General features: G+C 55.1%; 2 protein-coding genes across 7 annotated transcripts; one reads left to right on the forward strand and one right to left on the reverse strand.

Annotated features, from left to right (window-relative positions):
• Window positions 1-638: 638 nt before the first annotated feature.
• On the reverse strand, window positions 639-6,076 carry LOC122370594 (zinc finger protein 771-like). 6 transcript variants are annotated; one of them, XM_043346310.1, is made up of 10 exons: window positions 6,046-6,076; window positions 5,427-5,578; window positions 4,592-4,681; window positions 4,144-4,354; window positions 3,610-3,689; window positions 3,267-3,323; window positions 2,679-2,865; window positions 2,232-2,451; window positions 1,736-1,899; window positions 639-1,458 (listed from the first exon to the last, which is right to left on the reverse strand). In XM_043346310.1, the coding sequence occupies exons 2-10, from the start codon at window positions 5,493-5,495 to the stop codon at window positions 1,301-1,303; spliced, it is 1,236 nt and encodes a 411-aa protein (XP_043202245.1). In that variant the 5' UTR covers window positions 5,496-5,578; window positions 6,046-6,076; the 3' UTR covers window positions 639-1,300. The 6 variants fall into 6 exon arrangements, with proteins under 6 accessions (XP_043202245.1, XP_043202242.1, XP_043202243.1 ...); XM_043346307.1 differs by having other exon boundaries at window positions 5,960-6,060; XM_043346308.1 differs by having other exon boundaries at window positions 5,427-5,584; window positions 5,960-6,053.
• Window positions 6,077-6,379: 303 nt separating this feature from the next.
• On the forward strand, window positions 6,380-26,181 carry LOC122370597 (centromere-associated protein E-like; the record flags this gene model as incomplete). The annotated part of the gene is given in 18 exon segments (XM_043346315.1): window positions 6,380-6,727; window positions 6,925-7,002; window positions 8,245-8,384; window positions 8,842-8,916; window positions 9,350-9,615; window positions 9,863-10,007; window positions 10,416-10,523; window positions 10,979-11,208; window positions 12,179-12,317; window positions 12,453-12,647; window positions 13,027-13,135; window positions 13,484-16,731; window positions 16,734-20,522; window positions 20,824-21,297; window positions 21,501-21,704; window positions 25,423-25,527; window positions 25,566-25,664; window positions 25,916-26,181. Coding segments are annotated over 18 exon segments (9,875 nt in total), but the record flags the coding sequence as incomplete, so codon positions are not given.
• Window positions 26,182-26,192: the final 11 nt, after the last annotated feature.

The raw sequence follows: 26,192 nt of genomic DNA on the forward strand, positions 1-26,192 counted from the left end.
GACACGGAGGAGGCTGACAACATCCCGCCGCCGCCGCCCATGGACGACTGATGAAGTGGACTGGAGCACCTGTCCGTTCCCCAAGGACTGGTACTGGACTGGAACATAATATGTCTGCTGCTCATGGGCTGTTGTTGACTGGAACACCCGGCCAGTCACCTGCCTTAAATTGCTACTGAAGGGAATACATGTCCCTCCGCCCATGGACTGCCCACTGATGAGGACTGGAACAGCCAGTGTCACCGGCCAGTTTTGGACTGAAACTGGACTGAAACAGATGCTGTTCGCCGAATGGTACTAAACTGGGGCACATGTTCTATCCCCAGACCCGTGAACTTAGGATGGAAGGGCAGGCCCCGAATGAAACAGAAAGGGAATGAAAATGTGAAAATATTGCTGTCGTAGGCGGTCGATGAATGTCTACAGCACGCCTGTATTGTGAATTTGTCCTCAAGTTTTTGGTTCGTTGTTCATTCCACAGTGCACGCGTCAGTAGATCATTTATGACAAAATTTGTCCGACGCGAGATCATGTCCGTCAGCTTGTACTGTCCCATATGTGATTGGCAGATACATGTGTGACGCGTTATGTTACGCGATGTAAAACCACGCCGGTCTACTGAACGGACAAAAACGTTCAAAAATGTTGCAAAGCGCACTCTTGTATTTCCGTTGGGCGCCAACACTGTCAGTTGAAAATGTAATGCATTGTTATAAACGGCGTTCCGCCTCATAATACGGACAATCAGTGTGGCGTGACTCCTGAGGTAGACGAGAAAGCCCAGCAGCATCACGCTACAGTACAGCGCCGGACTTCCAGCCCGGCTCCGTAAACCGCGCAGGGTCTGCAATGACGTCTGCTTTTTATGTCAGAACACTGGCCTGAACAGAAACCACGAGCGGATACGACTCCGATCATACCTCAAAAGGCGACACAAAATATCACTGCCAACTGATTGGTATCCAGTTACACAGACTCAAATATTAATACACTGAGTACACACATCCAAGTCCAATAAAGTATAACTGACTTATGATATTTCTTCATTCATACCGATCACAGCAATCTGGTCCGTACCGTCAACTGGCCAACACCTGTCATTGTCCGTCAACTGACAAAACACCTCTTGTCGGTGTAACACAGCTCACAATCACCCGCTGGTAGTGTTCCTCAGCTGACAAACACCTGCTGCCGGTGTAACTTAGCTAACAAACACCTCCTATATCGGTGTCCCTCAGCTGCTCATAAAACACCAGCTGTTGGTGTATCTTAGCTGACAAACACTCTCTGTCGGTGTAACTCAGCTGACATACACCTCCTGTCGGTGCATTAGCCTCATGTGCTGCTCCAAAGAGCGCTGAAGGCCGAACTTCTTTCCGCAGGTGGCGCACTTGAGCCGGTGCGACTGGTGACTTACCGCGTGGGCCTCCATGGCGAACTTGTGGGTGAACGTCATGCCTGGAGGTCACATGGAGAGGAACACACGTCAGACGTGTGTATACCGGTAGCGACGAGTTTTTCCTTCGTACAAACAATTTTTAGTTGAAATTCAAAGCCACAAGGAAATTATTTATAGGGCTATTCTACAAGATGGCTATTTTTCAACAGTGACAAAAGTGGATCATTTCATCCGTCATCGCACATAAAATATTTAGAAATACTCCGTAAGGAGTGGAGCTATACACGATCACCCAATGACCGTCATGGTATGGCGCCCCTATCCAGTCTGACGTACCGCAGTGAGCGCAGGTGTGCGGTTTCAGGCCGGTGTGTCGGAGTTTGTGCCGGCGCAGAATGCAGAGCGTTTTGAAGGTGCGCCGGCAGACATCACAGCTGAACGGCCGCTCGTCGCTGTGCTTGTAGATAGAGTGCAGTTGTAGGTCGTGCAGGGCGACGAACCTGGGTACGGGGGAGACGGGAGGGCCGGGTTACTTTGTTGGCAAGCTGGGGAGGCAAACCATCACGAAATATTATATAGGACACTGCAGTAAGAAAAAAAAAACTAGACAGAAATCCAGTCAGTACACACCGTCACGTACAAAGGTTACAAGAAAACAGCTGGTCCGAATAAATTTATCATTAGATACTACTACAAAACTAATAAATGAATATTCAGACGCAGGCCATACCAAACATCTCCAAAAAGTCCAGACAATGTCCAACTTTCTTCTGGCAGCCTCCTCACAAGTCACCCAACTCTCGCCGCCGCGTCATTCCCGTAGTTCACCCACCTGCGCGGGCAGAGCGGGCAGACATGCCTCCTCTCCTCGTGCTGTTTGACGTGCTGCTTGAGACCGGCTTTGGTGGCAAACCGTTTGTCGCAGTGGCCACAGGGCATCAGCTGGTCGGCGTGCGCCTCATTCATGTGTCGGCTGAGCTCCTTCGTGGTGGCGCAGCGCTCGGCGCAGAAGACGCATTGGAAGCGCAGCAGCGGGTGGGTGCTGCGGTGACCTGTCAAAGGTCACAGAGGAGTCAGTGGAGGCGCTGAGTATAGTGGGATAATACCGGCGCTCCGGAAGCGAATAGTCGCCTGGCGCAGTCTGGTAAAGCACGCAACAATTCACAAGACCTCACAACAACTATGCATATCACTTTCGACATCAAAAACTAGGTCTTAACACAAGACCCGCTCAGATAAACAACAGTATCATCCACCACGTCCAACACACACTACGTACTAGCCAGCATTTCGGTGGATGTGAATGGTGCGTCACAGACGTCGCAGAAGAACACACTCGGCGGTTGAACGGGCGGCTGTGGCGGTGGTGGCAGCGGTGGCGGCGGCGGGGGGTGACTGGAAACTGCTGGTGGTCGGTTGGACACCTCTGGCGGTCGGCTGGTGGCTGACGGAACTGGTCTGGCCACCTGGCGATATAGGAAACAGCACAGTCAAACAGGACGCTGTAGTGCGTGTGAAAAGATCAATAGGTCATGCAATAGGACGAATAATCTATCCAATATCCGTTAAGCACTTATGATAGCGGAAAGAACGCAGCAAAACATGTAACAGTGCAGACATTGACAGACAATTAAAAAGTCGTTGAATAACCCTGGAAATCGATTGGATATTCGCATTATTTGCCGAACATGACTAACTCATTGACCATTGTGCCGTTGTAAAATTCACAGTTTTTAAATCAGCTTTGCATCCAAAACGATTCCATCATAGCTCAAAAACGTTTGTCGCTAATAAATCGCTAATAAATCGCTACTCGCTAATAAATCAAATTTTGGTGAAACCCGCGTAGAGCGAGACGGATACGCACCGGTGGCTCGGCGGGCACCAGATCGTCCAGCAGACCGACCACGGGCGTCTCCTCCTCCTAAAACAGAACACATGACAGTCAGTCAGTGCGACGGATCAGCAGCGTCAGTGGATGGACCACAGTGGACGAAACCACTGATGGTCAGTCGACGACATCACAAAGAGATAGTCGAAGCGAAAGATGCTTCCGGCGTTTGCAATCCGGTAAGAAAAAAGATAACGTCACCCGATTTTACCCCTCCGGTGACAAATATCCGTCAATTCACACAGAATATCGCTGTTTCCTCCGGACAACTGTTCTACTTGCCTCCCTGCTGGAGCTGGGTGACATCACAGGGACTGACCTTGAATATGATGATCTGCTGGTCTGAGTCCCCGTCCCATATGACTGCCGGAGAGCTGGGGCCCGGCGGTCGGCCCGCGTCTGAACGAAAAGAGAGGACACTGGTCATACCACCGTGCGCGCGCATCCACACACATACAAACAGACAACGCCAGGAGCTCGTGCCCGGCGGTTGGGCGGCGTTTGACAAAAGGAGGGAGGAGGGATTAATCACACTGCTGCACACATAGGTGGACAGTAGTGGCTGGTAGGGCATCAGTCCATCCCGTAAGAATATTGGTCAAAACATCGGACACTCGGTAATTAGATACCCCGGGTTCAATCCTATTCCGGTGCTCGTCATTAGATTTTCGACGTGGATAGTCTGCGGTACTGGTGGGAACTGACATACTGACACATAAAACTGACACCCGTGCAGTTGGAGTGCGCTAAAATCATTGATAGCGTACCTCCTGGCCCCGAGTCACCCTCCCAACCAGTCTGTAATAGACACACTGTCTGCCAGAATAAGAAGACTATCGACAGTGCAACATACCGGAGTCGGCGTCCGGCTGGCTGTAGGTCACGGTGACCAATCCGGTGTCGTCTGCCGACACAATGACGTCATCGGGCCCCGGCTCGAGCTCGGCATTGGCCGCGCTGCCCATCTGTGGCTCGCCGATTGGCTGGTCGTCGAACGGAGGCGGAGCAACGTCGTTCTTATCCTCCAACACGATGGGAAATGGCAGCTTGAATTTGAGTCGCACCTTGGCAAAAAAAAAAACAGATAAAGAAGAGGTGGAATTATGTGATTATGATGATCTTAGAATGGTGATTGTTGAAATATAATACAGCCTATTTGTAAGCGCAGGCTGTAGGACTGCACTATCTTCCACAGCAACTGATGCAGGTCATAGAAAGAAGAAAATTTATTTACCAAAGCATTGCAAACAAAGGATGGCATGTAGCATTTCATACGATTTACATTGTTTGCGCTACCTCACCTCATTCTCATAAGCCAGTAGTTTGCTTTCATGTTCATCCACAAGATCCAGAAGAGAGTGGCATGTTCCACAAACTTCTGCTGGAGGAACCTGCCAGAAACAAATGAAGCTCAAACTGTATTACAGAGACAAATATGGTATTGGTATTTATCAGTGATCACCAGTCTGTCTACTTTTCATTTCATCTCCAGCCTAAATAGAAAATGAACCATTGAGGCAATTTCCTCCTTTTGCACCCTTTCAAAACTGAATAAATTCATAGAACAAAAGCATGTATAGAAAGAAAACATCCTTCTAAGGTTATAAAGTCTAAACATCAATATTTATGAGACTTTTTAAACAATACATTCATAAGTCACACCCAACCACATGCTGTCAGCCGTCAGGTTAGATTAAGCTATGTTAAGTAAGGTTAGGCCAGGTTAGATTAGGTTTTGTTATTTCTGTTTGTAGTGGTGTACCTGATTTGTAGCATTATATGATTGCATGAACAGAGTTCTAGGATTATATGGTTTGTTACCTACAGGCTACAGCATGGTGTGGTTTTTATTCAAGTTTGAGCTCAGGACGCAAAAGAGATTTCACCACCATTGAAGCAAGTGCTTTCATTCTTTTATTCAACTATTCAAGTGCTTTCTGGAGCTTTCCTCATGAACACTGAGACTTGCTTGCACGAGAAAACGCAACTGACAATCAACCACTTCAACTCGATGGGCAGATGTCTGCTGCTGCACCATCACTCCAATGTGCTGTTGCATCCTTGTTACAGTGGTAACAGCATCAACAACGGACTCACATATTCATATGGCCAGGGGCCCAGGGATTATAAACTTACCAGATGTGTCTCCAGTCTTTTGCGAACTATTTTTGAGAGCTTTGTTATCAAAGGGGTTTTTGTATACATAGTTTTCTCTTGATACAAGCTTTTCGAGTTGATCAGGTGGTTTTGCAGATCAAGCAGGGTACAACTTGAAGGCCCTCCATCCTCTGAAACTTATGAAAAAACTGAAACATGCACCCTAGCATTTTATAAGTTTTATTTGAAAAACATACCGACAGATGCAGAATGAAATGCCTGTTCCAGTTCCTAGCACAACACAAACAAAAGCCCCGTTTACATAGGAATTGTTGCAAGTTTGTAGCTCAGCTCCGCCCATTATGTTGCAAAATATGCCAATGGTACTTTAAAATTTACAAAAAATATCCCTTCTAAACATGCAAAGATCAATGCATCGGAATTATCGCAAAATAAATCAAAATGAACTAAAGCCTCGTCAAAAATGTTATGTAAACGAGACAAATTTACCACAGTATATCATGTCGATGTGCTGCCAACCAATAAGAATAACAAACGGGAGTAATACTAACACACTCCTGCGATGTTGTTCTATATACCCTGCCAGCAATAATCACGATAAATAAATAACAGTCGCCTCCTCTATAAATTTTACTACCTTCGCGCCACCAGTCTACTACAACTACTTTGTTTACAATTAGAAACAGCTACAAAACCTGCGCAGTAACTACAATAAGGGAAATCCTTCATTTGAAATAGCTCTATAGCATAATTTTTCCCTTATTTTTGTTTGAAAAAATGATAAATGAAATAAGATGCTTTGAAGTTATTACTCTCCCTGAAGAAATGAAGAAACGGAATCATCGTTTCTTCTAAAAAAAAATCGGAAAAATTAATTCGTGAGAAAGTTTTATAGTTTCCTTCATACAGAGGCAGAAATATGGAAGCACTCGTTCCAAATTTGAAATAACTCGTCGGCAGTTTGAGAAGATTTCGGTCGGGGTGAGGACGATGCTCTGCTAGATATTTGACAATTTTGTTAATCGTGGTGAAGATGTGTTTCAATAAAGGGGCATAAAAGCTTTATGGTCGATTTGAGCGCTAATCTGCCTGGTGGCTTTAGTTAAACGAGAATATGACCGATTGCAACATCAGTGTTTCGGTCCGTGTCCGAGAGCTCATCAAACGCGAGTTGAACGATGACCTCAAGAAACATTGGAAAACAAGCGAAGATAAATCGTTGTTCCAGCTCGATCCTGGGACTGGTAATGCACTTTGTCAACCATATGTCTTCGACAAAGTATATAATGAAGCTGCAACAAATGCAGACGTTTATTCAGGTGAGTTGATTTTTTTTTTTTGCTTCAGCTAGCATAGGCTCATGCTCATGGACAAAGGTATGCTCATAGCTGTCACTCTTGCATTCTATTTGTTTTAACTTTTAGGTGCATTTCAGGTAGTATTGATTATTGTTTGAACTCACTCAAATGTTGAGGCTCGAGATGTCAAAACTCTGATTTGCCATCGTTTGTTTCAGGCACTGTTGAAGAGCTGGTCAACTCTGCAATGGCCGGCTTCAACACTACGATATTCGCCTACGGTCAAACATCATCTGGTAAGGAACTCACGGCGTTAGCGCCGACTGCCGTCCGGCAATCCCCGCCGCCTGCTGACGGAGTCTGGTGTATGATTTCACTCCCCCCCCCTCCCCCACACTTCGTCAGACGTCGGGGACTCGGATTTCACCCTCCCAGCCCCACACCTCATCAGACGTCGGGGTGTTAGATTTCAGTCTCATAATTCTCCCCCCCCCATCCCCCCAATCCCCACCGTCGCTGCTCGACGGTGGTCGGACTCGGATCCTGGCTCCGCCCCCTTTATCCCCCTCGACGGAGAAACTTATGCCCCAGCTTCCGCGGTACGGCCGGTTCTGTCGTATCGGGTCGGGCCCGTCAGGTCATATGTAAATTGTAATCGATCTGTGGTTACGACCGTCACTGCTCGTTTCAATCGTCTATAGCCTCTAACCAGGTAACTGACTCAGGTCGGCGCCGACCGCCACATTGATGACCGATCGACGGGACATACAAGACGCGGTTGGCTTGATGGTATTGCTGGATGCCGGATACGTCAGTTCGGTTCCCTCCCAACATACCGACGTGACACAGGCTGTCTCCATCTGCTGGTCCCTTCTGGCGCTCCCGACGGAGGAACGGACACTGACAGCGTCCTCCGGTGACGTTCTGTCTATTTCAGGCTGTCTGGGTGCATGGTGTGTCCGGCTATGGCATCTGTCGCTCGAAAAACAACAGCATGATCCTTCCATTCGGCACAGTTCGAAGAGACTGTACTCACTGGTTATATGTATTCATTTGCGATCTTACTTAGGAAGTTGTCAACTTTAGTGTTTTTACTTATTTTGTTTTCATTGATTCGTTGATAACGTATCTGATTTAATTGAGACATGTTGCGCATCTTGCAACGTTGCTTTCGTTCGGATATTCATTATGCAAAGGTTTCTAAAAAGTGAATGTGTTAAAGGATTGTGTATTTTTAGATATAATAACTCATTTTTATATAGATAGAGTGCGTGCATGATTACATGTGTGAGGCTGGTTCTGCGGTTCTTCCGGGGTAAAAATCGGTTTAGCGGTGGCCGTTGCTATGTCTGCTTGTTCTGATGAGTGTACTCGTTTTCAGCTTAACTCTCTAGACGGACTCGGACAGCAATGATGTGTTTTCGTTTTCCATCGCACCGCTGTCCTCTCCCTGGTAGTCCCACAGTAGCCAGATCGCCCCCTTGCCGTCAACTCAGTCGTTCCCAACCTGACTGTGTTCGGGCTGGCCGCTGCCGCAGGCAAAACGCACACCATGCTGGGCAACGACTCGGATCCGGGCACCATCCCGCGCGTGGTGCACCAGATGTTCGACTGTATCGAGCAGACGCCCGACCGCGAGTACCTGATCCGAGTCAGCTACATGGAAATCTACCGAGAGGTAAGTGACGTGCCCAGCGGGGGATGGGAGATTCCGGCCCGGCCCTGGTAGAACTCGGCTGCAACAAGTGCGGAAGATGGTAAAATGTGCATTGATGGCAATTTTCGAATTCAGCGAACAGGAAAGTAAAGAAGCAGTGTGCATTGTGCAATGCTTTCTGCTATCCCGTATGTCTAAATTTTAACCATGTGCTCGATTGATTTAGTCTCTTATTTAGGAGTCAGTTGTAGTTGATGGCGCATTGGTTATGTGTTACGAAGTTGTCTGCTCATCTAACGCTACGATCTAGTGAGCCGCTCGACAGAGCGCCGCCTGTGGCCACTACCGGCGGCGGGTGGTCTCAGGTATCCACAAACCGACAGGCGGCGCGTACACCAAACACACCGGCAGAACAGTCATATGCAGTGTCGTGGAACGTCTCATCGTCCCCTGATCGCTGCCTCCTCTGTCTTCTCAGGTGGTGGATGACCTGCTGTCTGAGGGACCGCGTACCTCCAAGGGACTCCGCATTCACGAGGATCCGCAGGGCCAGGTAAGATGCTGACTGCAGCAGCCTGCCGCTCCACTAGACTGTGGCGCCTGAGTGTAGGACCGGGGACAGATGGTATCACGTCAGCTGCCGCCAAACTCTGCATTTCTGTCCTTATTCACTGTATTTGTTACGAAATGTTAGCGCTTAGTGTTATATACGCTGTAAATTCGGCATATTTTGCCCAAAAAGATTATGTGACATTCAGCTGCAATATCGAGTGAACCAAAACAAAACATATTGCTGGGAAAGATCAAGCATTTGGGGGTCTCTGATCTATAATAGGCGAGAATATTCGATCCTGGCTCTATCACTAACTTTTTTATCTCAATTTGTAGTCGGTAACTGTCATTGCCACCGATGGGGCGCCGTCTCTTGGAGCGGGCTGCCCCTCAGTCCGCACCCCCTCACCTCCCCCGCCCCTCCCCACCCCCAGGTGTACGTATCCGACCTTCGTGAGCAGTGTGTCAACACGCCTGAGATGCTGCTCAGCCTGATGCGCCGCGGCGAGAACTTTCGCCACTTTGGCGTCACCAACATGAACGATCGCAGCTCGCGCAGTCACACCATCTTCCGCATCATCATCGAGTCGCGCGTGCGTGATGAGGACGGAGATGAGGACGCCGTGGTGGTGTCCCACCTGAACCTGGTCGACCTGGCCGGCTCGGAGCGCGCGCGGCAGACCGGAGCCACCGGAGACAGGTGAGGACGGGGGAGGTGGAACGGGTAGACTCAGACTGACTTATGTGTGTTGGTGGCAGACTGGTGAGTGGGGCTGATAGAACAGTCAATCTGTGTTATGTGACGTTTGTATCGACTTACGCGAAGTCTGCTCGTCTCTTTTGAAGCACTTAATGCCCGTACTGGGCGCAAAATGACCTTGTTGTCGGCGCGCCCTTAAGCCCCAATAAACAAATGACCTATGATTTATCTTTACCCTGACCTCCAGGTTCCGCGAGGGTTGTGCCATCAACTCGTCTCTGTTCGAGCTGGGGAACGTCATCAGCAAACTCAGCGAGGGCGCCCCCTTCATCAACTACCGCAACAGCAAGCTGACGCGCATCCTGCAGACGTCGCTCGGTGGCAATGCCAAGGTCAGGACAGGTCAAGGGTCCTGGTAGTCCTGGGTCAAAGGTCAAAACGGGTCACTATGTGGTAGGCCTTGGTTAGAGGTCAGGCCGGGTCAATGTGCTGCCGAGCTCTTGGTCGTAGGTCAGGCTTGGTCACTACGTGGGATCCTTGGTCTCCAGTTACAAGTCCGATAACGGACGTGTGATGCCATTAGTCAGAGGTCACAGGTCAGGTCACACTGGATCGCTCTTGGTCAGATGTCACAGCTTAGATTAAGTCACGTTGGGATACCAATTACTATCGATCGTGGGTGTGCGAATAAACGTGTTCTCGCCATGTGACATTAATTCAGTCCCATTTCGTGTTGCATTCGCCACACCGTCTGGAATCTCATAACCCCCCCCCCCCCCTGCTTCCCCCTATCCCCTCAGACGGCCATCATCTGCACTGTGACTCCGGCCGCCATCGAGGAGACCCACTCCACGCTGCGTTTCGCCAGCCGAGCCAAGACAATCAAGAACAAACCGCATATTAACGAGGTAAGCTGGTCGCTCTGACCAGACTTCTGCAGAACGAATAACAGAGTTGAATTGGGGAAGCTTTTCAAATTATCGGGGCAATGCTGTGACGGGAACGTGTGTCCCAGAGCAGCGAGCTGTGGTAATTTAATGGGCTGCGGATGCGTTTCTCCTTATGACCTATGTGTAAAGCTGCTGCTTCCTTTGCATCAATATTACCAGACATGGCTTGCTTCATTGGGTACTTATCATTTCGTAAGCTTCATAATGCCGTGATAATCAATGAAGTTGAATCATCCGGCTCATAGTCAAGTCATAGTCAAGATTTGGCTACTGTAATATTCGCACGCTATCTATTGGGTATCTCCGTGTGCGAGAGCTCGTCTCCGCCTATATGGTCGAGTCCCTGCCCCGCTGCTCTCTCCGAAGTCTCACCCCGTTCCCCACCCTGTCTGACCCCGCTCTGTCGTCCGCAGGTGATGTCCGACTCGGCTCACCTGAAGCGACTCAAGCGCGAGATCCACGGACTGCGGGCTGAACTGCAGCAGGCCAAACAGACCAACCGCGCCACGGAGGTGGAGGAGATGCAAATCGCCCTGGCGGAGGAGAGCAAGCGCAACACAGAGCTGCAGGAGCGGCTGCGACAGCTCACCGAGAAGTTGGTCGTCAGCTCGGCTCCCAGCGAGAAACCGCAGCTGCTGGCCGCGTGAGTGCGGGGCGGGGAGACATCGGTGGGCCTTGGTTCGTCGGCTGATGTTGTACACTGCATGTGCTGCTTACCGGGCACGGCGGTATTGTAATTAACATGACCTTCAGTGTGGCTAGTCAGCTGAATCTTGCAACGCATGTGTCCAATGTGCTAATGCATGAGTTTTTGTTTTTTGTTTGTTTGTTTTGTTTTGTTGGGTTAGGCCCTTTCGGTCTGACAAGACCATTGCAGAGCCGGAAGGATTATAGGAATTAGGGGGAGACATTGGTCTGGGCAGGCACCCTAGTGAGTCGCCGGGGCTGAGCTCGTCCAGAGGACAGGCTACCCAGCCCCAAGGCACTCACTGCACCCGGCTACGGGGTGCGCTCCCTCGGGAGCAGCGGTGCCGCTCCAAGGGAGCAGCCCGCATGAGATAAAGTTGCCTGTCCAGCCCGGAGGGGGGTTACGGCGTGGAGGAGAAGGACTTCAGTATCCTGAGGATAGAAGCACGGAACGGTGGTCTATGCTTTGTTTGTTTTGTTGGGTTAGGCCCTTTCGGTCGACAAGACCATTGCAGAGCCGGAAGGATAATAGGAATTAGGGGGAAACATTGGTCTGGGCAGGCACCCTAGTGAGTCGCCGGGGCTGAGCCCGTCCAGAGGACAGGCCACCCAGCCCCAAGGCACTCACTGCACCCGGCTACGGGGTGCGCTCCCTCAGGAGCAGCAGTGCCGCTCCAAGGGAGCAGCCCGCATGAGATAAAGTTGCCTGTCCAGCCCGGAGGGGGTCGCGGCTTGAAGGAGAAGGATTTCAGTATCCTGAGGATAGAAGCACGGATAGGTGTGGTCTATGCATGAGCATCGGGCATGTCTTACATAACCATTTTGATCATGCTTGATCGCGTGTCCTCGAGCTGAAAGCTTACATTATCGCGTGGTAGGTTGAAGGTGGTGCTTGTCTTGTGATCTTTACTCCCGGCGCTCCCCAGGTCCCAGAGGAAGAAGCGGCGGATGACGTGGTGCGGCTTACAGCGCAGCCGCCAGAGCCTGGCACCGTTCCAGCGGCCGCTGCTGCTGCCACCTGTGGCCGAGCGGTCGGACTCGCAGTTCGCCGAGCCGCCGCCAGACGTGAGTGGCGCGGGGAGACCGGCATCGCGAGCGCAAAACGCTCAGCTGTGATTATGGTTAAACTTTTATGGTATGAGTGAAAACCTCTCTTATTGTCCTCACTTTCACCATTCCTATCCTCCTGCTTTCCGACAGGAGGCGGCCGGCTCTGTGTTCGTCGCGGACGGGGCCGGGCCCGCGCCGCCGCCGGTCAGCCGCGTCACGTGTAGGAAGCGCCGCGCAACCAGTATGGACGCGGCGCCGCAGCACTCGCCACCCATCAGCGTGGACGCGGCGACGCAGACGGTGGAGCTGCCCCCGCCCCCTCCGCCGCCGCTGCCAATCGACCAGGTAAAGGGGAGAGGGAGAGATCACACAGACTGGTGCCCCCCCCCCCCCTCCCCCAGTAACGGAGAAAGGGTGAGAGACATGGACAGCGCCTCGAGCACACGGCACTTCATACTGTCGGATAGCTATGGTACCTAGTCTGGTACCTACCAGGTAGATGTGAAGGCGTTTGGAACACGTGATACGATGTTGTGTTCCGTACGGCTCGCTCCGAGTTAATTCCCAAATTGCTCACCCCGTTGATGCGTTGTGCAGCTGCTAGGTGAGCCGCCGGCCGGCGTGACCCAACGCACAAATGATCCGACCGTGTCCGTGTCACGATTTAGAAGTTGTGTCCACGGCCCGTGTTACGACTAACAGCCCGTGTCCGTTCTGTTCACAGGAGGGTCGTCACCGCAAGAGGCGTCGCGCCGGCCTCCACCTGGCTGGATCCGAGAACCGGCTAGCGCCGCTGGACGACATAGCAGAGGAGGGACAGACGGCTGCGGCAGGTGGGTGCGGTCACATCATATTAGCAAGGTTTGCTCGCAACAGTAAATTTATTTAAAAAAATATATCCAGCTGTCCAATTAGAGTCACCGCATCACTTTTTATGCATTTCTTCCTACCTCGTTTTCCAATGCGTTCTCAGTGATCCCTGCAGCAGCTGTCGTATTATCTTAATTGGCTGAGACTTCTCCCGCAGTGTCAGCAGCCGCGGCTCGGTTGCTGAGCGGAGGGTGCCGTCAGGCGATCCTGAGGCTCTTGTCTGGCCGTGTCTGTTCGATTGTCGCGCGAAGAGCGTTGCTGGATGTTTGACCCGGGCTTCATATTCTGACGGTGGTCTCTTCTCTCCACAGACGAGGGCGGCGAGGTCGAGCTGCTGCGGAAGGAGGTGGAGCAGCTACGTCAGGAGCGTCAGGAGGCCGCCAGCGCTGTCAGTCGCCTGGAGCAGGAGCTGACAGCGTCGTCTGACACCGTTTGCCGTCTAGAACAGGAACTGACAGCCTCCAAGGAGGAAGTTCAGCGGCTGTCTTCTGCCACTGAACTGGCTGACACCGTCTGCCGTCTAGAGCAGGAGCTGACAGCCTCGTCTGATATGGTCTGCCGTCTAGAGCAGGAGCTGACAGCCTCCAAGGAGGAAGTCCAGCGGCTGTCTTCTGCCACTGAACTAACGGACACTGTCGCCCGTCTAGAGCAGGAGCTGACAGCCTCGTCTGATATGGTCTGCCGTCTAGAGCAGGAGCTGACAGCCTCCAAGGAGGAGGTTCAGCGGCTGTCTTCTGCCACTGAACTAACGGACACTGTCGCCCGTCTAGAGCAGGAGCTGACAGCCTCCAAGGAGGAAGTCCAGCGGCTGTCTTCTGCCACGGAACCTACCGAAACTGTCGCCCGTCTAGAGCAGGAACTGACAGCCTCCAAGGAGGAAGTCCAGCGGCTGTCTTCTGCCACTGAACTAACGGACACTGTCGCCCGTCTAGAGCAGGAGCTGACAGCCTCGTCTGACATGGTCTGCCGTCTAGAGCAGGAGCTGACAGCCTCCAAGGAGGAAGTCCAGCGGCTGTCTTCTGCCACGGAACCTACCGAAACTGTCGCCCGTTTAGAGCAAGAGCTGACAGCTTCGTCTAACATGGTCTGCCGTCTAGAGCAGGAGCTGACAGCCTCCAAGGTGGAATTCCAGCGACTGTCTTCTGCCACGGAACTTGCCGAAACGATCTCCCGTCTAGAGCAGGAACTGACAGCCTCCAAGGAGGAAGTCCAGCGGCTGTCTTCTGCCACTGAACTTGCAGACACTGTAACCCGTCTAGAGCAGGAGCTGACAGCCTCGTCTGACATGGTCTGCCGTCTAGAGCAAGAGCTGACGGCCTCCAAGGAGGAAGTCCAGCGGCTGTCTTCTACTACGGAACTTGCCGAAACGGTCGCCCGTTTAGAGCAGGAGCTGACAGCCTCGTCTGACATGGTCTGCCGTCTAGAGCAGGAACTGACAGCCTCCAAGGAGGAAGTCCAGCGGCTGTCTTCTGCCACTGAACTAACGGACACTGTCGCCCGTCTAGAGCAGGAGCTGACAGCCTCGTCTGACACGGTCGCCCGTCTAGAGCAGGAGCTGACAGCCTCCAAGGAGGAAATCCAGCGGCTGTCTTCTGCCACTGATCTTACGGACATCGTAACCCGTCTAGAGCAGGAGCTGACAGCGTCGTCTGACACCGTCTACCGTCTAGAGCAGGAGCTGACAGCCTCCAAGGAGGAAGTACAGCGGCTGTCTGCTACGTCGGATAGCTCAGAGCATGACCGATCTTTGGCTGAAACTGTTCGTCGTTTGGAGGAAGAGCTGGCTGCCTCTAGGGCGGAGAACGAACGTCTGGCGTCCGCACTCGAGGTGCAGGCGGAACAACAGACAACCGCCTCGGCCTGCGGCACGCATGAGCCGCAGAGTGGGATGCCGGCTGGCGAGGAGCAGTCCGCCCTCGCCCTGCGACTAGAGGAGCAGGACCGCACGCTGCAAGCGGCCGCTGCAGACAGAGACAGACTAGCCGACACAGTGCAGCGTCTGGAAACGGAGCTGGCCGCGGCCAGGGAGGAAGGCCGTCAGCTGGTCTCTGCGTCTGAGGCTGCCGAGCTGAAAAATACCATCGAGCGACTCCAGTCGGAGCTGGCCGCCGCCAAAGACCAGCCACGGCCTCTTGACTCGACGTCGTCAGACGAGAAGATGGAGACCGATGACAATCTGGTGGCTAACCTACGCGAAATCATCGTCTGTCTGCAACGGCAGTTGGCTGACGCTAAGGAAGTAACTCAGCGCGAGGCTTCCACGAGTCCCGAGACGTCCGTGCCGGCCACGGCTGAGGTACAGAAAACCATCGCCCGTCTGCAGCAGCAGCTAGCGGCAGCTGAGGAGAGACAGCGGCTAGCGGGTGCCATCGGAGCTCAGAAAATGGACGTCGGAGCCGAGGAAACAGAGGCCGGAGCTCAGGAGGCGGACGCGTTAGCTCAGGATGCGGCTTCCGGAGCTCAGGAGACGACTGTTGGAGTTGAGGAGGCGACTATGGGAGTTGAAGAGACGGACGCTGTAGCTCAGGAGACGGATACTGGAGCTAAGGAGACGGATACAGGAGCCGATGCGACGGCTGTCGGAGCTCAGATGACCGCTGGCGCTGAGGCGACGGATACTGGAGCTGAGGAGACGGACGCTGTAGCTCAGGAGATGGCCGTCGGAGCTGATGAGACTGATATTGGAGCTGAGGAGACGATTGCCGGAGCTCAGGAGACGGACGCTGCAGCTCAGGAGACGGCTGCCGGAGCCCAGGAGACGGACGCTGTAGCTCAGGAGACCGACGTCGCTCGGTTGCAGGAGACCATCGTCAGCCTCCGACGGGAGCTGGCGGCTGCTCGGGCCGAAACGGAGCAGCTGATGGTGACTACCGATTTGCAAAGGGAGAATGACGACGCCGTGGCAATGGAGACGATCGACAATCTCCGCCGCGAGCTGGAGACGGCCAGGGAGCAGGCGGAGCAGCTGCTGACGGCAGCGACGGACGAGTCGCTGGAGGCGCTCAACAATGTGCGCCGAGAGATGGTCATTGAACGCGACCGACAGAACGAGGAGCGGAACCTGATGCGCCACGAGCTGCAGATGGCCAGACAGGAGGTGGCGGAGGGCGCCGCTGAGGAGCTGCAGGAGGCGGAGCAGGAGCTGGAGACCGCGCGTCAGGAGATCGAACGCCTGACGGAGGCCGCTGAGGAAGCTGAACGAGCGCGCGTTGCGCAGGCAGAGGCCTTTGCCGCGGAGAGGGCCGAACTCGAGAGAGGTTTTGGCGTGGTACAACGCAAAGTGGAGGAAATGGAGAGGTCCGTCGCCGAACAGACTGAGCTTATCCTTCACCTGCAAGCTAGGTGCGCCGCCCCGCCGGCCGCCGATGGCCAGCCGGAGCCGACTGTAGAGGAACACGCGCCGCCAGAAGACTGGCCAGAATCCAACTCCGACTCCGAGCCTTCCGAGATCGACGACTCCGAGCCTTCCGAGGTCGACGACTCCGAGCCTCCCGAGGCCGCGCGAGAGATGGATGCTGAGGTGACGACGGCGACACAGCGCCAGGAGGATGAGATCGCAACTCTACGCCGGCGTATAGAGAAGCTGCAGGGGAGCTGTCCGCGGCTATCTCCGAGGAGAAGTTCCAGGCAGCGGTGGACGAGCGGCTGCGCGGCGTTGCTGAGGGAAAACTGCATGAGGAGCTAGAGATCGCCGAAAAACGCTGGCAGGCAGAGAAGGCCGGTCTTCAGGTGCAGCTAGAGACGGCCAGAAGTGAAAACCAGGCGCTCGCGGTTCGCCTGAAGGCGGAGGCGGAGCAGGCGACCGAGCTGGCGCAGGCGGAGGTGTCGCGCCTGCAGCGTCAGCTCGAGGCGTCCCGGGCGGAGCTGCGTGTGCAGGTGGAGCAGACGCAGCGGCAGGCTGAACTGGAGCGCGCCGGTCTGCACAGGAAGCTGGACAAGGCGTGCGCTGAGCTGGCCGCCCTGCAGGCGCAGCTGGTTACAGAGGCGGAGGCGGCCGCGCAGCGGTCCGCCGCCGAACAGGCGACCGCTGAGGAGGCGCGGCGCCGTGCACTGACCGAGGACCCGCGCCAGCCGGCGCCGGCGCTCGGCTCTCCCAGCCTGATGCCGCCGCCGCCGCCGCCCGGGCCGGCGGACGCGGCCGACGCATCCATGATGGACATGTCGCTAGATGTGACTGTCTCAGGACTGTCCCTGTCGGCGCTCCGTCCGCCAGCGCCGCCCGCCGGCGAGGCCGTCTCGCTGTTCGACGAGCTGCAGTCGCTGCGCCGACGCTCGGCCGCGCCCACGCCCGCCCCCGCCGCCGCCCCGGGAACACCTGGCTGTAACGCGTCCCAGCTGCTTAGTGAGAGTATCGAAATGGACGAGTCATTGGCGGCGGGCTCGCCGGCTGGTGACCGCTCGGTCTCGGCCGGCCGCTCGGCTCTGGCCAACCAATCGTCGCTGAGTGAGGTGTCCGTGCTGACCCCCGGCGTGACGCTGGACCGCAGCCTGTTGGCGGCCGACGTGGCGGCTGTGTACGAGGAGCTGCGGCGCCTGCAGCAGCAACTGACAGCCGGCGGTGACTCGCCCGAGCAGCGGGTTCGCCAGCTGCAGGCGGAGCTCGAGCAGCGGGACGAACAGCTGCGGCAGCTGCAGGCACAGCTGGATCAGCTGCAGCGGCCAGCGGAGTCGGAGGAACGAGCCGAGAACGAGTCTGCTCTGTCGGTACCTGATTTGTCACAGCTGAACGATCACTCAACAGCCGGTATGAGTCTGACTTTGGAAGATGATGGTGAGGAGGGTCCTGCGGAGCGGAGCGGAGAGGACGAGAAGCCTGCCGACGCAGAGTTGTCTCAGGAGGCTCCTGACACCGCGGACCGGGCCGAAGTGTCACCAGACTTGGCCTCGGAAGTGGCCAAGGCGCGCTCGCTGCTTGCCGAGCTGGCTGGCCTGCCGGCGGATGGTGGCGCATCTTTGCTGGAGCTTATCCGAGCGCTGCCCCGTACTGACACCGCCGCCGAGTCAGACGCCGGCGTAGACCCGAACGTCACCTGCAGCGGGCCGGAGCCGGCGGAAATGACGTGCGTGGTACAGGCGGCCGATCTCGACCTGACGTGCGCGGACCGACCGCAGTCGGACCCAGAGCCGAGTCCCATGGAGCTGACCTGCGTGATGCAGGCCTCCCAGCTGGACCTGACGGCGGCGACCGGCTCTGACGAGAGCGCCGCGCCGCTCGAGATCAGCGTTATGGACAGCGGCGAGCAGCAGGCACCCGAGGAGGTGACGGTTCAGTTCGGCGACGCCACGCTGGCTGATCTGTCCCTCGCGCCTCAGCCCGAGCGGCCGGAGCCGGGGACGGCTCTGCGGCAGTCGCGTCAGGAGACGGACGACGTCAGGAGGCAGCTGTTACAGCTGACGGAGGAGCACCAGAACGTGCAGACGCAGCTGGCAGGACTGACGGCGGAGAAGCGGGCGTTGGAGACGCAGCTGGAGACGGCTTCGGCGGAGAAGCAGACGCTGGAGTCTCAACTGGAGGTGGCTTCGACGCAACAGCAGACGCTCGAGACGCAGCTGGAGACGGCTTCGGCGCAGCAGCAGCAGGCCAGTGACCAGGTGGCGGAGTTCCGGGCTCGCGTGGAGGAGCTGACCACCGAGAGGGACCGGCTGGCGGCTGAGCGAGTGGCGCTCGAGCGCAGAGTCATGGTCTCTGAGGAGGACGCCAGTGAGGCCGAGTCGCGTCTCGCCACCGTCGAGGACAGCACAAAGAAGATCGAGGCGAACGTGTGGAGTCTGCTGTCCCAGCGTGACGAGCTGTCCGCTCAGCTCGAGCAGGTGACCGTGGAGAAGGACAGCCTGGCCGTGGAGCTGGAGGCGGTGACGGAAGAGCGGGAGGACGTCTCGTCCCAGCTGAGGGAGGTCACTGCCGAGAAGGAGGAAATGTCGGTGCGTCTGGAGCGCGTCTCCTCGGAGCAACGAGCTGCGGCTGAGCGGCTGAGCGCCGTGACTGCCGAGCGGGACGCCGCCGCTGCGCAGGTCACAGAGCTGACGGAGGGACACCAGGAGCTGCAGCGCCGTATCGAGGAGGCGCGCCAGCAGCAGGCTGAGATGGAGAAGCAGCAGCAGCAGCTGGCGGACCAGGACCCGGCCGCTGGCGAGACAGCCGATCAGCTGCTGCGGCGCCTGGTGGCCGCGCGCGCCAGTCTGGCCAGCGCGCGCGCTCAGCAGGCTAATGAGCGAGACGTGGCCGCCGGCCTCCGTCAGCTCAACGAGCAGTGTCTGGCCGACAACGAGTCGCTGCGCGCGGCCACGGCGGCAGCCGAGCAGCGACTGGCTAAGCAGACGGCTCAGCTGACCGAGCTGCGCGCTCAGCTGGCCGGCCTGGATGAGCTGCGCGAACAGCAGCATCGCGACAGCCGCGAGTGCGAGCGGCTGCGGCGCACACTGCAGGAGGCTGAGGACACCGACCGCGAGCTGACTGCGCTCTCCGCGCGGCTGGTGCGGGCAGAGGAGGCCGCCGCCGCCGCCCGGCGCGCGCACGAGATCGCCGAGCGGAGCGCCGCCGACGCGGCTGCCGCGCTGGCCGCCGCCACCGCCGGCCAGGAGCAGCACGAGGCGCTTCTCTCCGCGGCTGAGCAGCGCGCCGAGCGGGCCGCCGCCGAGCTGGCTGAGGCCCGCGCTGAGGCCGCGGAGGCGCAGCAGCGTGCTGACGAGCTGGCGCCGCGCCTCTCGCGCGCCGAGGCAGAGCGGGACGAATGCCGCGCGCTGCTCTCTGAACTAGAGGAGCGCACCGCGCGCGAGACGGAACGGCTGGCGACGGCAGCGGCCGAGAGCAGCGGTGACTGCCGGCAGGCGAGCCGCGAAATCAGTGACCTGCGCGAGATGCTAGCCAGTCGCCAGGAGGAGCTGCAGTCGCAGGCCGCCTGTCTACAGAAGGTCCGATCCAAGCGGCAGGAAGCCGAGAAACTGGCCGAGACGCTGACCGGCGAGCGTGACGCGCTGGCCGCCGAGAAGGCCCGGCTCGAGTCGGAGCTGGCTGCACTGACTGCCGAACGGGACGAGCTGACCGCCACCGGCGCCGCGCTGAGGGAGGAGCTGTCTACCGTGCGCCAGGCCGCCGACGACCTAAAGACTAAACTATCTGAGACGAGAGGGCGTCTGGAGCGACTGCAGCACTCTGCGTCCGAGCGTCAGTCGCAGCTGCAGTTCGAGCTAGACGAGAGGGAGGTGGGCCTTCTGCACGTCCAGGAGGAGCACGAGCAGCTCCAGCAGCAGCACAAGCAGCTGCAGCAGCAGCACGAGAAGCTGCAGCAGCAACACGAGCAGCTCACCCGGCAGGACGGGCAGGCGCAACAGCGCCTTATTCAGCTACAGGTGCGTCCACTGTTACTTTGCACGAGCTTCGTACTGCAGGTTACTATCGTATAGATCATTTTGAATCCTAGTTGTTAATGTATATTTAATATTTACCCGTGTGTGATAAATTACGTAGCAATGAGACTAGATGCACCAAAATGTATGTAGGTACACTAAGTTTTATTCGAAGCGATGGTATTTGATATGCCTTATTCACCTGGGATCGATCTGATTCACACACTAAATTATCGCAGGCTTCGTGCTCCAATCGCAGTGTCCCTCCCGTGCTGACCGGAATGTCGGCGCCTGTGCCCTCCAGGGAAGCCTGGACCACATGACCGAGGTGCTCGCCTCCGTGAGGTCGGAGGCGGAGGCGCGGGTCGCCTCCCTGGCGGCTTCCCACGAGGCGCAGGTGGCGGCGCTCTCAACGGAACGGGACGAGCAGCTGGCAGCGGCTGCGGCTGAGCTAGAAAACCAGCGGACATCCGCCGCGGCTGAGTTAGAAAACCAGCGAGCGGCAGCCGCAGTTGAGCTAGAAAACCAGCGGAAATCTGCTGCGGCTGAACTAGAGAAACAGCGGACGGCGGCCGAGACCGAGCTAGAAAACCAGCGGACAGCAGCCGAAGCAGAACTAGAAAACCAGCGGACTGCGGCCGCTGCAGAACTAGAAAAACAGTGCGCCGCAGCCGCGGCCGAGCTGGAGACTCTGCGGAAACAGCTCTCTGAGGAGTACCAGAAGGAACACGACAGGCTGTCGGCTCTGATCAGCCACGCCGAGGACGCCCTGCAGCAGGTGAGGCGCCAGACCCGAACCCCTCTTAGTGTGTTCAGTCTTGTCGCGATAGATAGTGGTAGCCTGACGTACCCTCTCGGCTCTTGAACTGCTCCTTTTGGCATTTATAAAGCGCTGGTAATGGAGGTAATTCTATGGAGAAGCTTCATCTATAGGTCGAGGTCGAGATATTATTTATGACTCTGAATTTGTACCTTTGTTAGGCGCGCGCTCAGCTCTCGGAGCGCGACCAGCAGCTGCGAAATGAACAGGCGGCCGCTGTCGAGCTGCGCCGCCGGCTGGAGACCGAGACGGCGGAGGCGGCCGCGCGGCTGGCCGCCCAGAAGACGAAGTTCGAGGAACAACAGCAACAGGAGTACGACCGGCTCACCGGCATGATAGCCGAGTGTGAGGACGAACTCGAAGAGGTGAGATAAACGGATCAGCTCACTGAGGGAGCCCAGTGAACACAGTCCCAGTGACACACTGCACAGTGCACAGCCAAGGGTAGTGTTCTCGTCATGTTCGTTCAGTGTTCACCCTAACATCGTCCCGTGCTCGTATGTAAGTAATATTTTTTTTCAACTACTCGGGGAAGCAACTCTCTGTTGGCAAAGTTTGATAAACGCGGATAAGTCTGCGTCGATATATCATACACCAAAAACCTAATCGAACTTTAGAATACTTTTTACGCTACCTCATCACTTATTCGTTACCTGATTCTGATCCTCTAACGCCTCGTCCACTGCTATAGGCGTAACCAGCGGGAGAGCAGGTAGCCGATCGGGACGCCCAGCTGGCCGAACGGGACGCGCAGCTGAAGGAGCTGCGCCGGCAGCTGGAGAGCCGCAGCATCGACTCGGCAGCGGCGCTACAGGCGGAGCGGGCCGAGACGGCCGCCCAGCTCGACCGCTACCGGCGGCAGACGGAGGAGCTCCCAAACTGGTGGACGAGGGCAAGGCTAGGCTGGCAGAGGTGGGTCACAACTCATAGCCCACAGGTCACATAATTGGTCACCTCACTAACTATTGGCTTCACTTACATACGTACTAATTTACTGCTTAAAGTAGGTGCCCACAATTGGCTTCGCCTAACCTAGGGCTCCTATCCCGTACCCACTACCGCCGCGATCCTCTTTTCTATCTACCTTTGCATGCTTCTGCCTATCGTATCAGGTTTTAAATGTTGAAAGGTTTCGGCTGGTTTGCGGAGATGGCATTGCCCGATTCCATGGTGTGAGCGTTCTAACACCAGCATCGAGCGAGCGAGCGAGGTGAGCGATGTTTTACGTAGAATAGTAGAAATTTCTGAGTAATCTCATACTCAGAAATTTCTGCTTTTTTACGTTAGACTTTGCTCGCTCGTAACCAAGTATTGGACTATTCCCGATGCATATGGGTGAACCCTATAACCGCACACCGACGGGGGTCCGCGCCAACTTAGAACCGACGGGGGAAGGGCGGATATCCGTCCGCCCCCCCCCTTGAGATCTCGAGAACGAAGTAAGATAGCGACAAGCGGTAAACGGTATGGGGTACACAGACACACGGACAAGGTCTACAATTTTTACTGAGGTCTTTTTCAGGTCAGGTCAAAGATGACGTCACGGGGGTCAAAAAAGTCAAAATAGCGGCGCTAGATTTGAAGAGCGTTTTTCTCGAATAACTTTCGAAGTATCCAAGCTAGGAACAATCAACAAACCAATAAGTAATAGCACCATCGTCCATCGTGATCCTCTCGTCGATCCGCATCGAAACATATAAATGTTGACCTCGGAAGGTCAAGGTCAAAGGTTGACATCAGGTCACATGACCTTAAGGTCATTATGTACATATATTCGATGCGATTTGACGAGCTGAACATAATGAGGCCATCCGCGCGGCTGTATCTCGTTTTTGTAAGTTTTAGCAAAAAAAAAAAACTTTGGTGACCTTTGATGATGTCACACGACCTTACAGTTGCCCAAGGGCAAAAGGCCTCAAGGTGGTCATGGTTGATATATGAAGTCATTTATGTGTGAGATGGAAGCAGATTATTATTATAGCAGTGCTCATTGAATGCTACAGCAGCTTTCCTGTTAATCAACTTCCTGTTGAGTGACTCAATCTGCCGAACGATCTTTTTGTTCTTCGGTATGTTCAAATAATGTTACCGATGCTCATAATAATAAGTACTTTTAGAAATGACATTTAAATGACCTTATCGTTCGACGCGTTTCGTATATTCCCTATACATTTTCAAGAACAAAGGTCAAATTATTTTTAGGTCGCTCGACGAAGTTTGAAATTATATCACCGCGCTCGTGAATGGCTATCATAGGTATTTTTAGTAGCGGGCATTAACATGTATAATCTAAACTAAATCACGCATCTTAAATGTGATAAAATAAACACACATTTCAAAGTCACGATAATGAAAGACACATAAACTAGAAATGACCTACAAGTACACACACACTAGAAATGACCCGATTATTATGCCTGACACACGTCTTATGTGGTCAGGCGGCACCCGTCGTATAGCTGTAGAATACCCCGAGCGTTCAGCTGCCGATTTATGGCCGGGTCTCTCTCCTTGATGAGGATGGCCTCGAGGGCGACGAGACGCCGGCGGTCTCGAGCCCTTCCGACGATGGACGTGTTGGCCACGATCTCTTGTCGCGTCAGTCGGGTGTTGTGCTCAGTCTCGGTGTGCTGCTGTGGTCCGCCGCTCTGCAGATGCAGGGTCAGTCGTCGGGACAGAGATGTGGTGGTGAAGCCTATGTAGCCACTTTTCGGTAGAAGCGCGCAGTCTCCTTTGGTGCATTTATGGTATTAACTATTCCGAAGTCATTTATGGTATATTAGCCATTCCGACGCGTTTCAGTGGAAAACAGGGAGTTGATTTTCCCCCCATTGACTTATAATGGGGAGGTCAAGAAATTGCCCTGACCTTAGGTCATCGATATCAAAATTACGAGATACTCAAATTGCAGCTGCTACTATTGACCTCATTACATCCTGCAACTTTAGGACTCCGTCATCTACTGTAGCTCTGACACGGTGACAAAGTTGCAAAAAGTGATTTGAGGTCATTCGAAGTGACCTGGTGGCTTGACCTTGAAGCTAGGGTTGAAACTTGCACACAATGTTAAAATTGATTGGGGAATAGTCATGCCAAATTTCGCGGCGCTACGCGTTGCGGTTCTCCCGCTATTTACGAAAAACCTCAGGGGGCGGATATTCGCCCCCCCCCCGTCGGTGCCCGGGCTTATGCACGTGCCACGTGCAAAACGAGGTGTCAGTTTTGTAGCTGCAAATTCGTCGCAATAAAACTGCCCTTAGCCTTTTTATATGCAAATCATTCTGTTCTCCTGACTTGCGTTACATATGTACATATACGTATAAAACAGTAATGAAAGAATATTTCTTTTAGAAAGTCTGAATAAGGAATTCATGGAAATGTGACGTAAAAGGATGCCGGCATTGACCAATGCTGCTGTTTTCAGATTTTTTGCGTGTCTGCTGCTTTTTTTCTTGGTTGACTATTCGTTCGTGGGTCGACTTTTTCTGTATTCCTAACTGTTGTGAACGATTCTTTAACCTTTCTGCTGTTTTTTTTCTGTCAGGCGCGCTCGCAGCTCTCGGAGCGCGACCATCAGCTGCTAAATGAACAGGCGGCCGCTGTCGAGCTCCGCCGCCGGCTGGAGACCGAGACGGCGGAGGCGGCCGCGCGGCTGACCGCCCAGAAGGCGAAGTTCGAGGAACAGCAGCCAGGAGTACGACCGGCTCACCGGCATGATCGCCGAATGTGAGGACGAACTCGAAGAGGTGAGGCCGCCATCAGCTGAAGCTCACTGAGTGTACCCAGGGAGAGTAGGAGGAACAGTTCCAATAATCAGCGCACGGTAGTTTACACGTCTCGTGCTCTTACTGTCTGACATTGTGGCTTGTTTTTAACCTCTCGGGGAAGCAAACATTACCTTTGTCAGTTTGGTTTGGTTTTGTCAAGTTTGGTGAAGACGGTTATATCTGCGTTGATTCTACCAAAAAAGATGATGAATGATTTCTGAGATAAAGCGTGGATCATCATGTCGACACCTACCTCGCTGCTTATTTGTTATATGATCCTGTGCTGCTGTCTCTTACTCGTCGTCCGTTGCTATAGGAGCGTAACCAGCGGGAGGAGCAGATAGCCGAGCGGGACGCCCAGCTGGCCGAACGGGACGCCCAGCTGGCCGAACGGGACGCCCAGCTGAAGGACTGCCCGTCAGCTGGAGCCGCAGCACCGACTCGGCGGCGGCGCTACAGGCGGAGCGGGCCGAGACGGCCGCCCAGCTCGACCGCTACCGGCGGCAGACGGACGAGCTCTCCAAACTGGTGGACGAGGGCAAGGCCAGGCTGGCAGAGGTGAGTCACAGCGCCCGGCCCGGTAGGTGCCACTTCGGTGCGTAAGAAAGCAGGAGGGAGTACAGGACACGTCGCTTGATCTCTGGGCCTTGTGACTTCTGTTGGCTGGTCCCTGTCCCGTTCGTGGAACCTGCTTTGACCTGTCTCTGGCCCTCTCAGGTCACTGAGCGACTGGCCAAGCTGATAAGACTGTTGACCTGCCTGGCGCCGCCCCTTCCCCGTGCTGACGCCGCCCCTGCCTCTCCCCCCAGGTCACTGAGCAGCTGTCCGAGCGGGACAGCCAGCTCTCGGGACTGCGCGCCGAGGTGGCTCAGCTGCAGGGCGAGATCCGCAGCTGGTGGTGGAAAAGATGGAGAGGAGCAGCAGCCGGCGGCGCCGGAGGCGGGCGGCCAGCCCAAGGAGTCGGTGTCGCAGCTGAACAGCAGCTGGTGGCCGCCGTGGCGCCAGGAGGGATGCCGAGCGACGCCTGGAGCTGCACGATCTCCCAGCAAGCGCCAGCTCCAGGACGGGGCGGAGCGTGGGTCATAT

The sequence above is a fragment of the Amphibalanus amphitrite genome, unplaced genomic scaffold, assembly GCF_019059575.1.
Source record: "Amphibalanus amphitrite isolate SeventyFive unplaced genomic scaffold, NRLGWU_Aamphi_draft 001148F_arrow, whole genome shotgun sequence".
NCBI classification, from domain to species: domain Eukaryota; kingdom Metazoa; phylum Arthropoda; class Thecostraca; order Balanomorpha; family Balanidae; genus Amphibalanus; species Amphibalanus amphitrite.

What these genes read in the sequence shown, in the direction of transcription:
- LOC122370594 (XM_043346305.1), bottom strand. An exon ending in AGCAGATCATCATATTCAAG is followed by an intron (nt 3,324 to 3,609) that starts GTCAGTCCCTGT and finishes GTTCTGTTTTAG; the next exon opens with GAGGAGGAGACGCCCGTGGT. An exon ending in GCACACCTGCGCTCACTGCG is followed by an intron (nt 1,459 to 1,735) that starts GTACGTCAGACT and finishes TGTGACCTCCAG; the next exon opens with GCATGACGTTCACCCACAAG.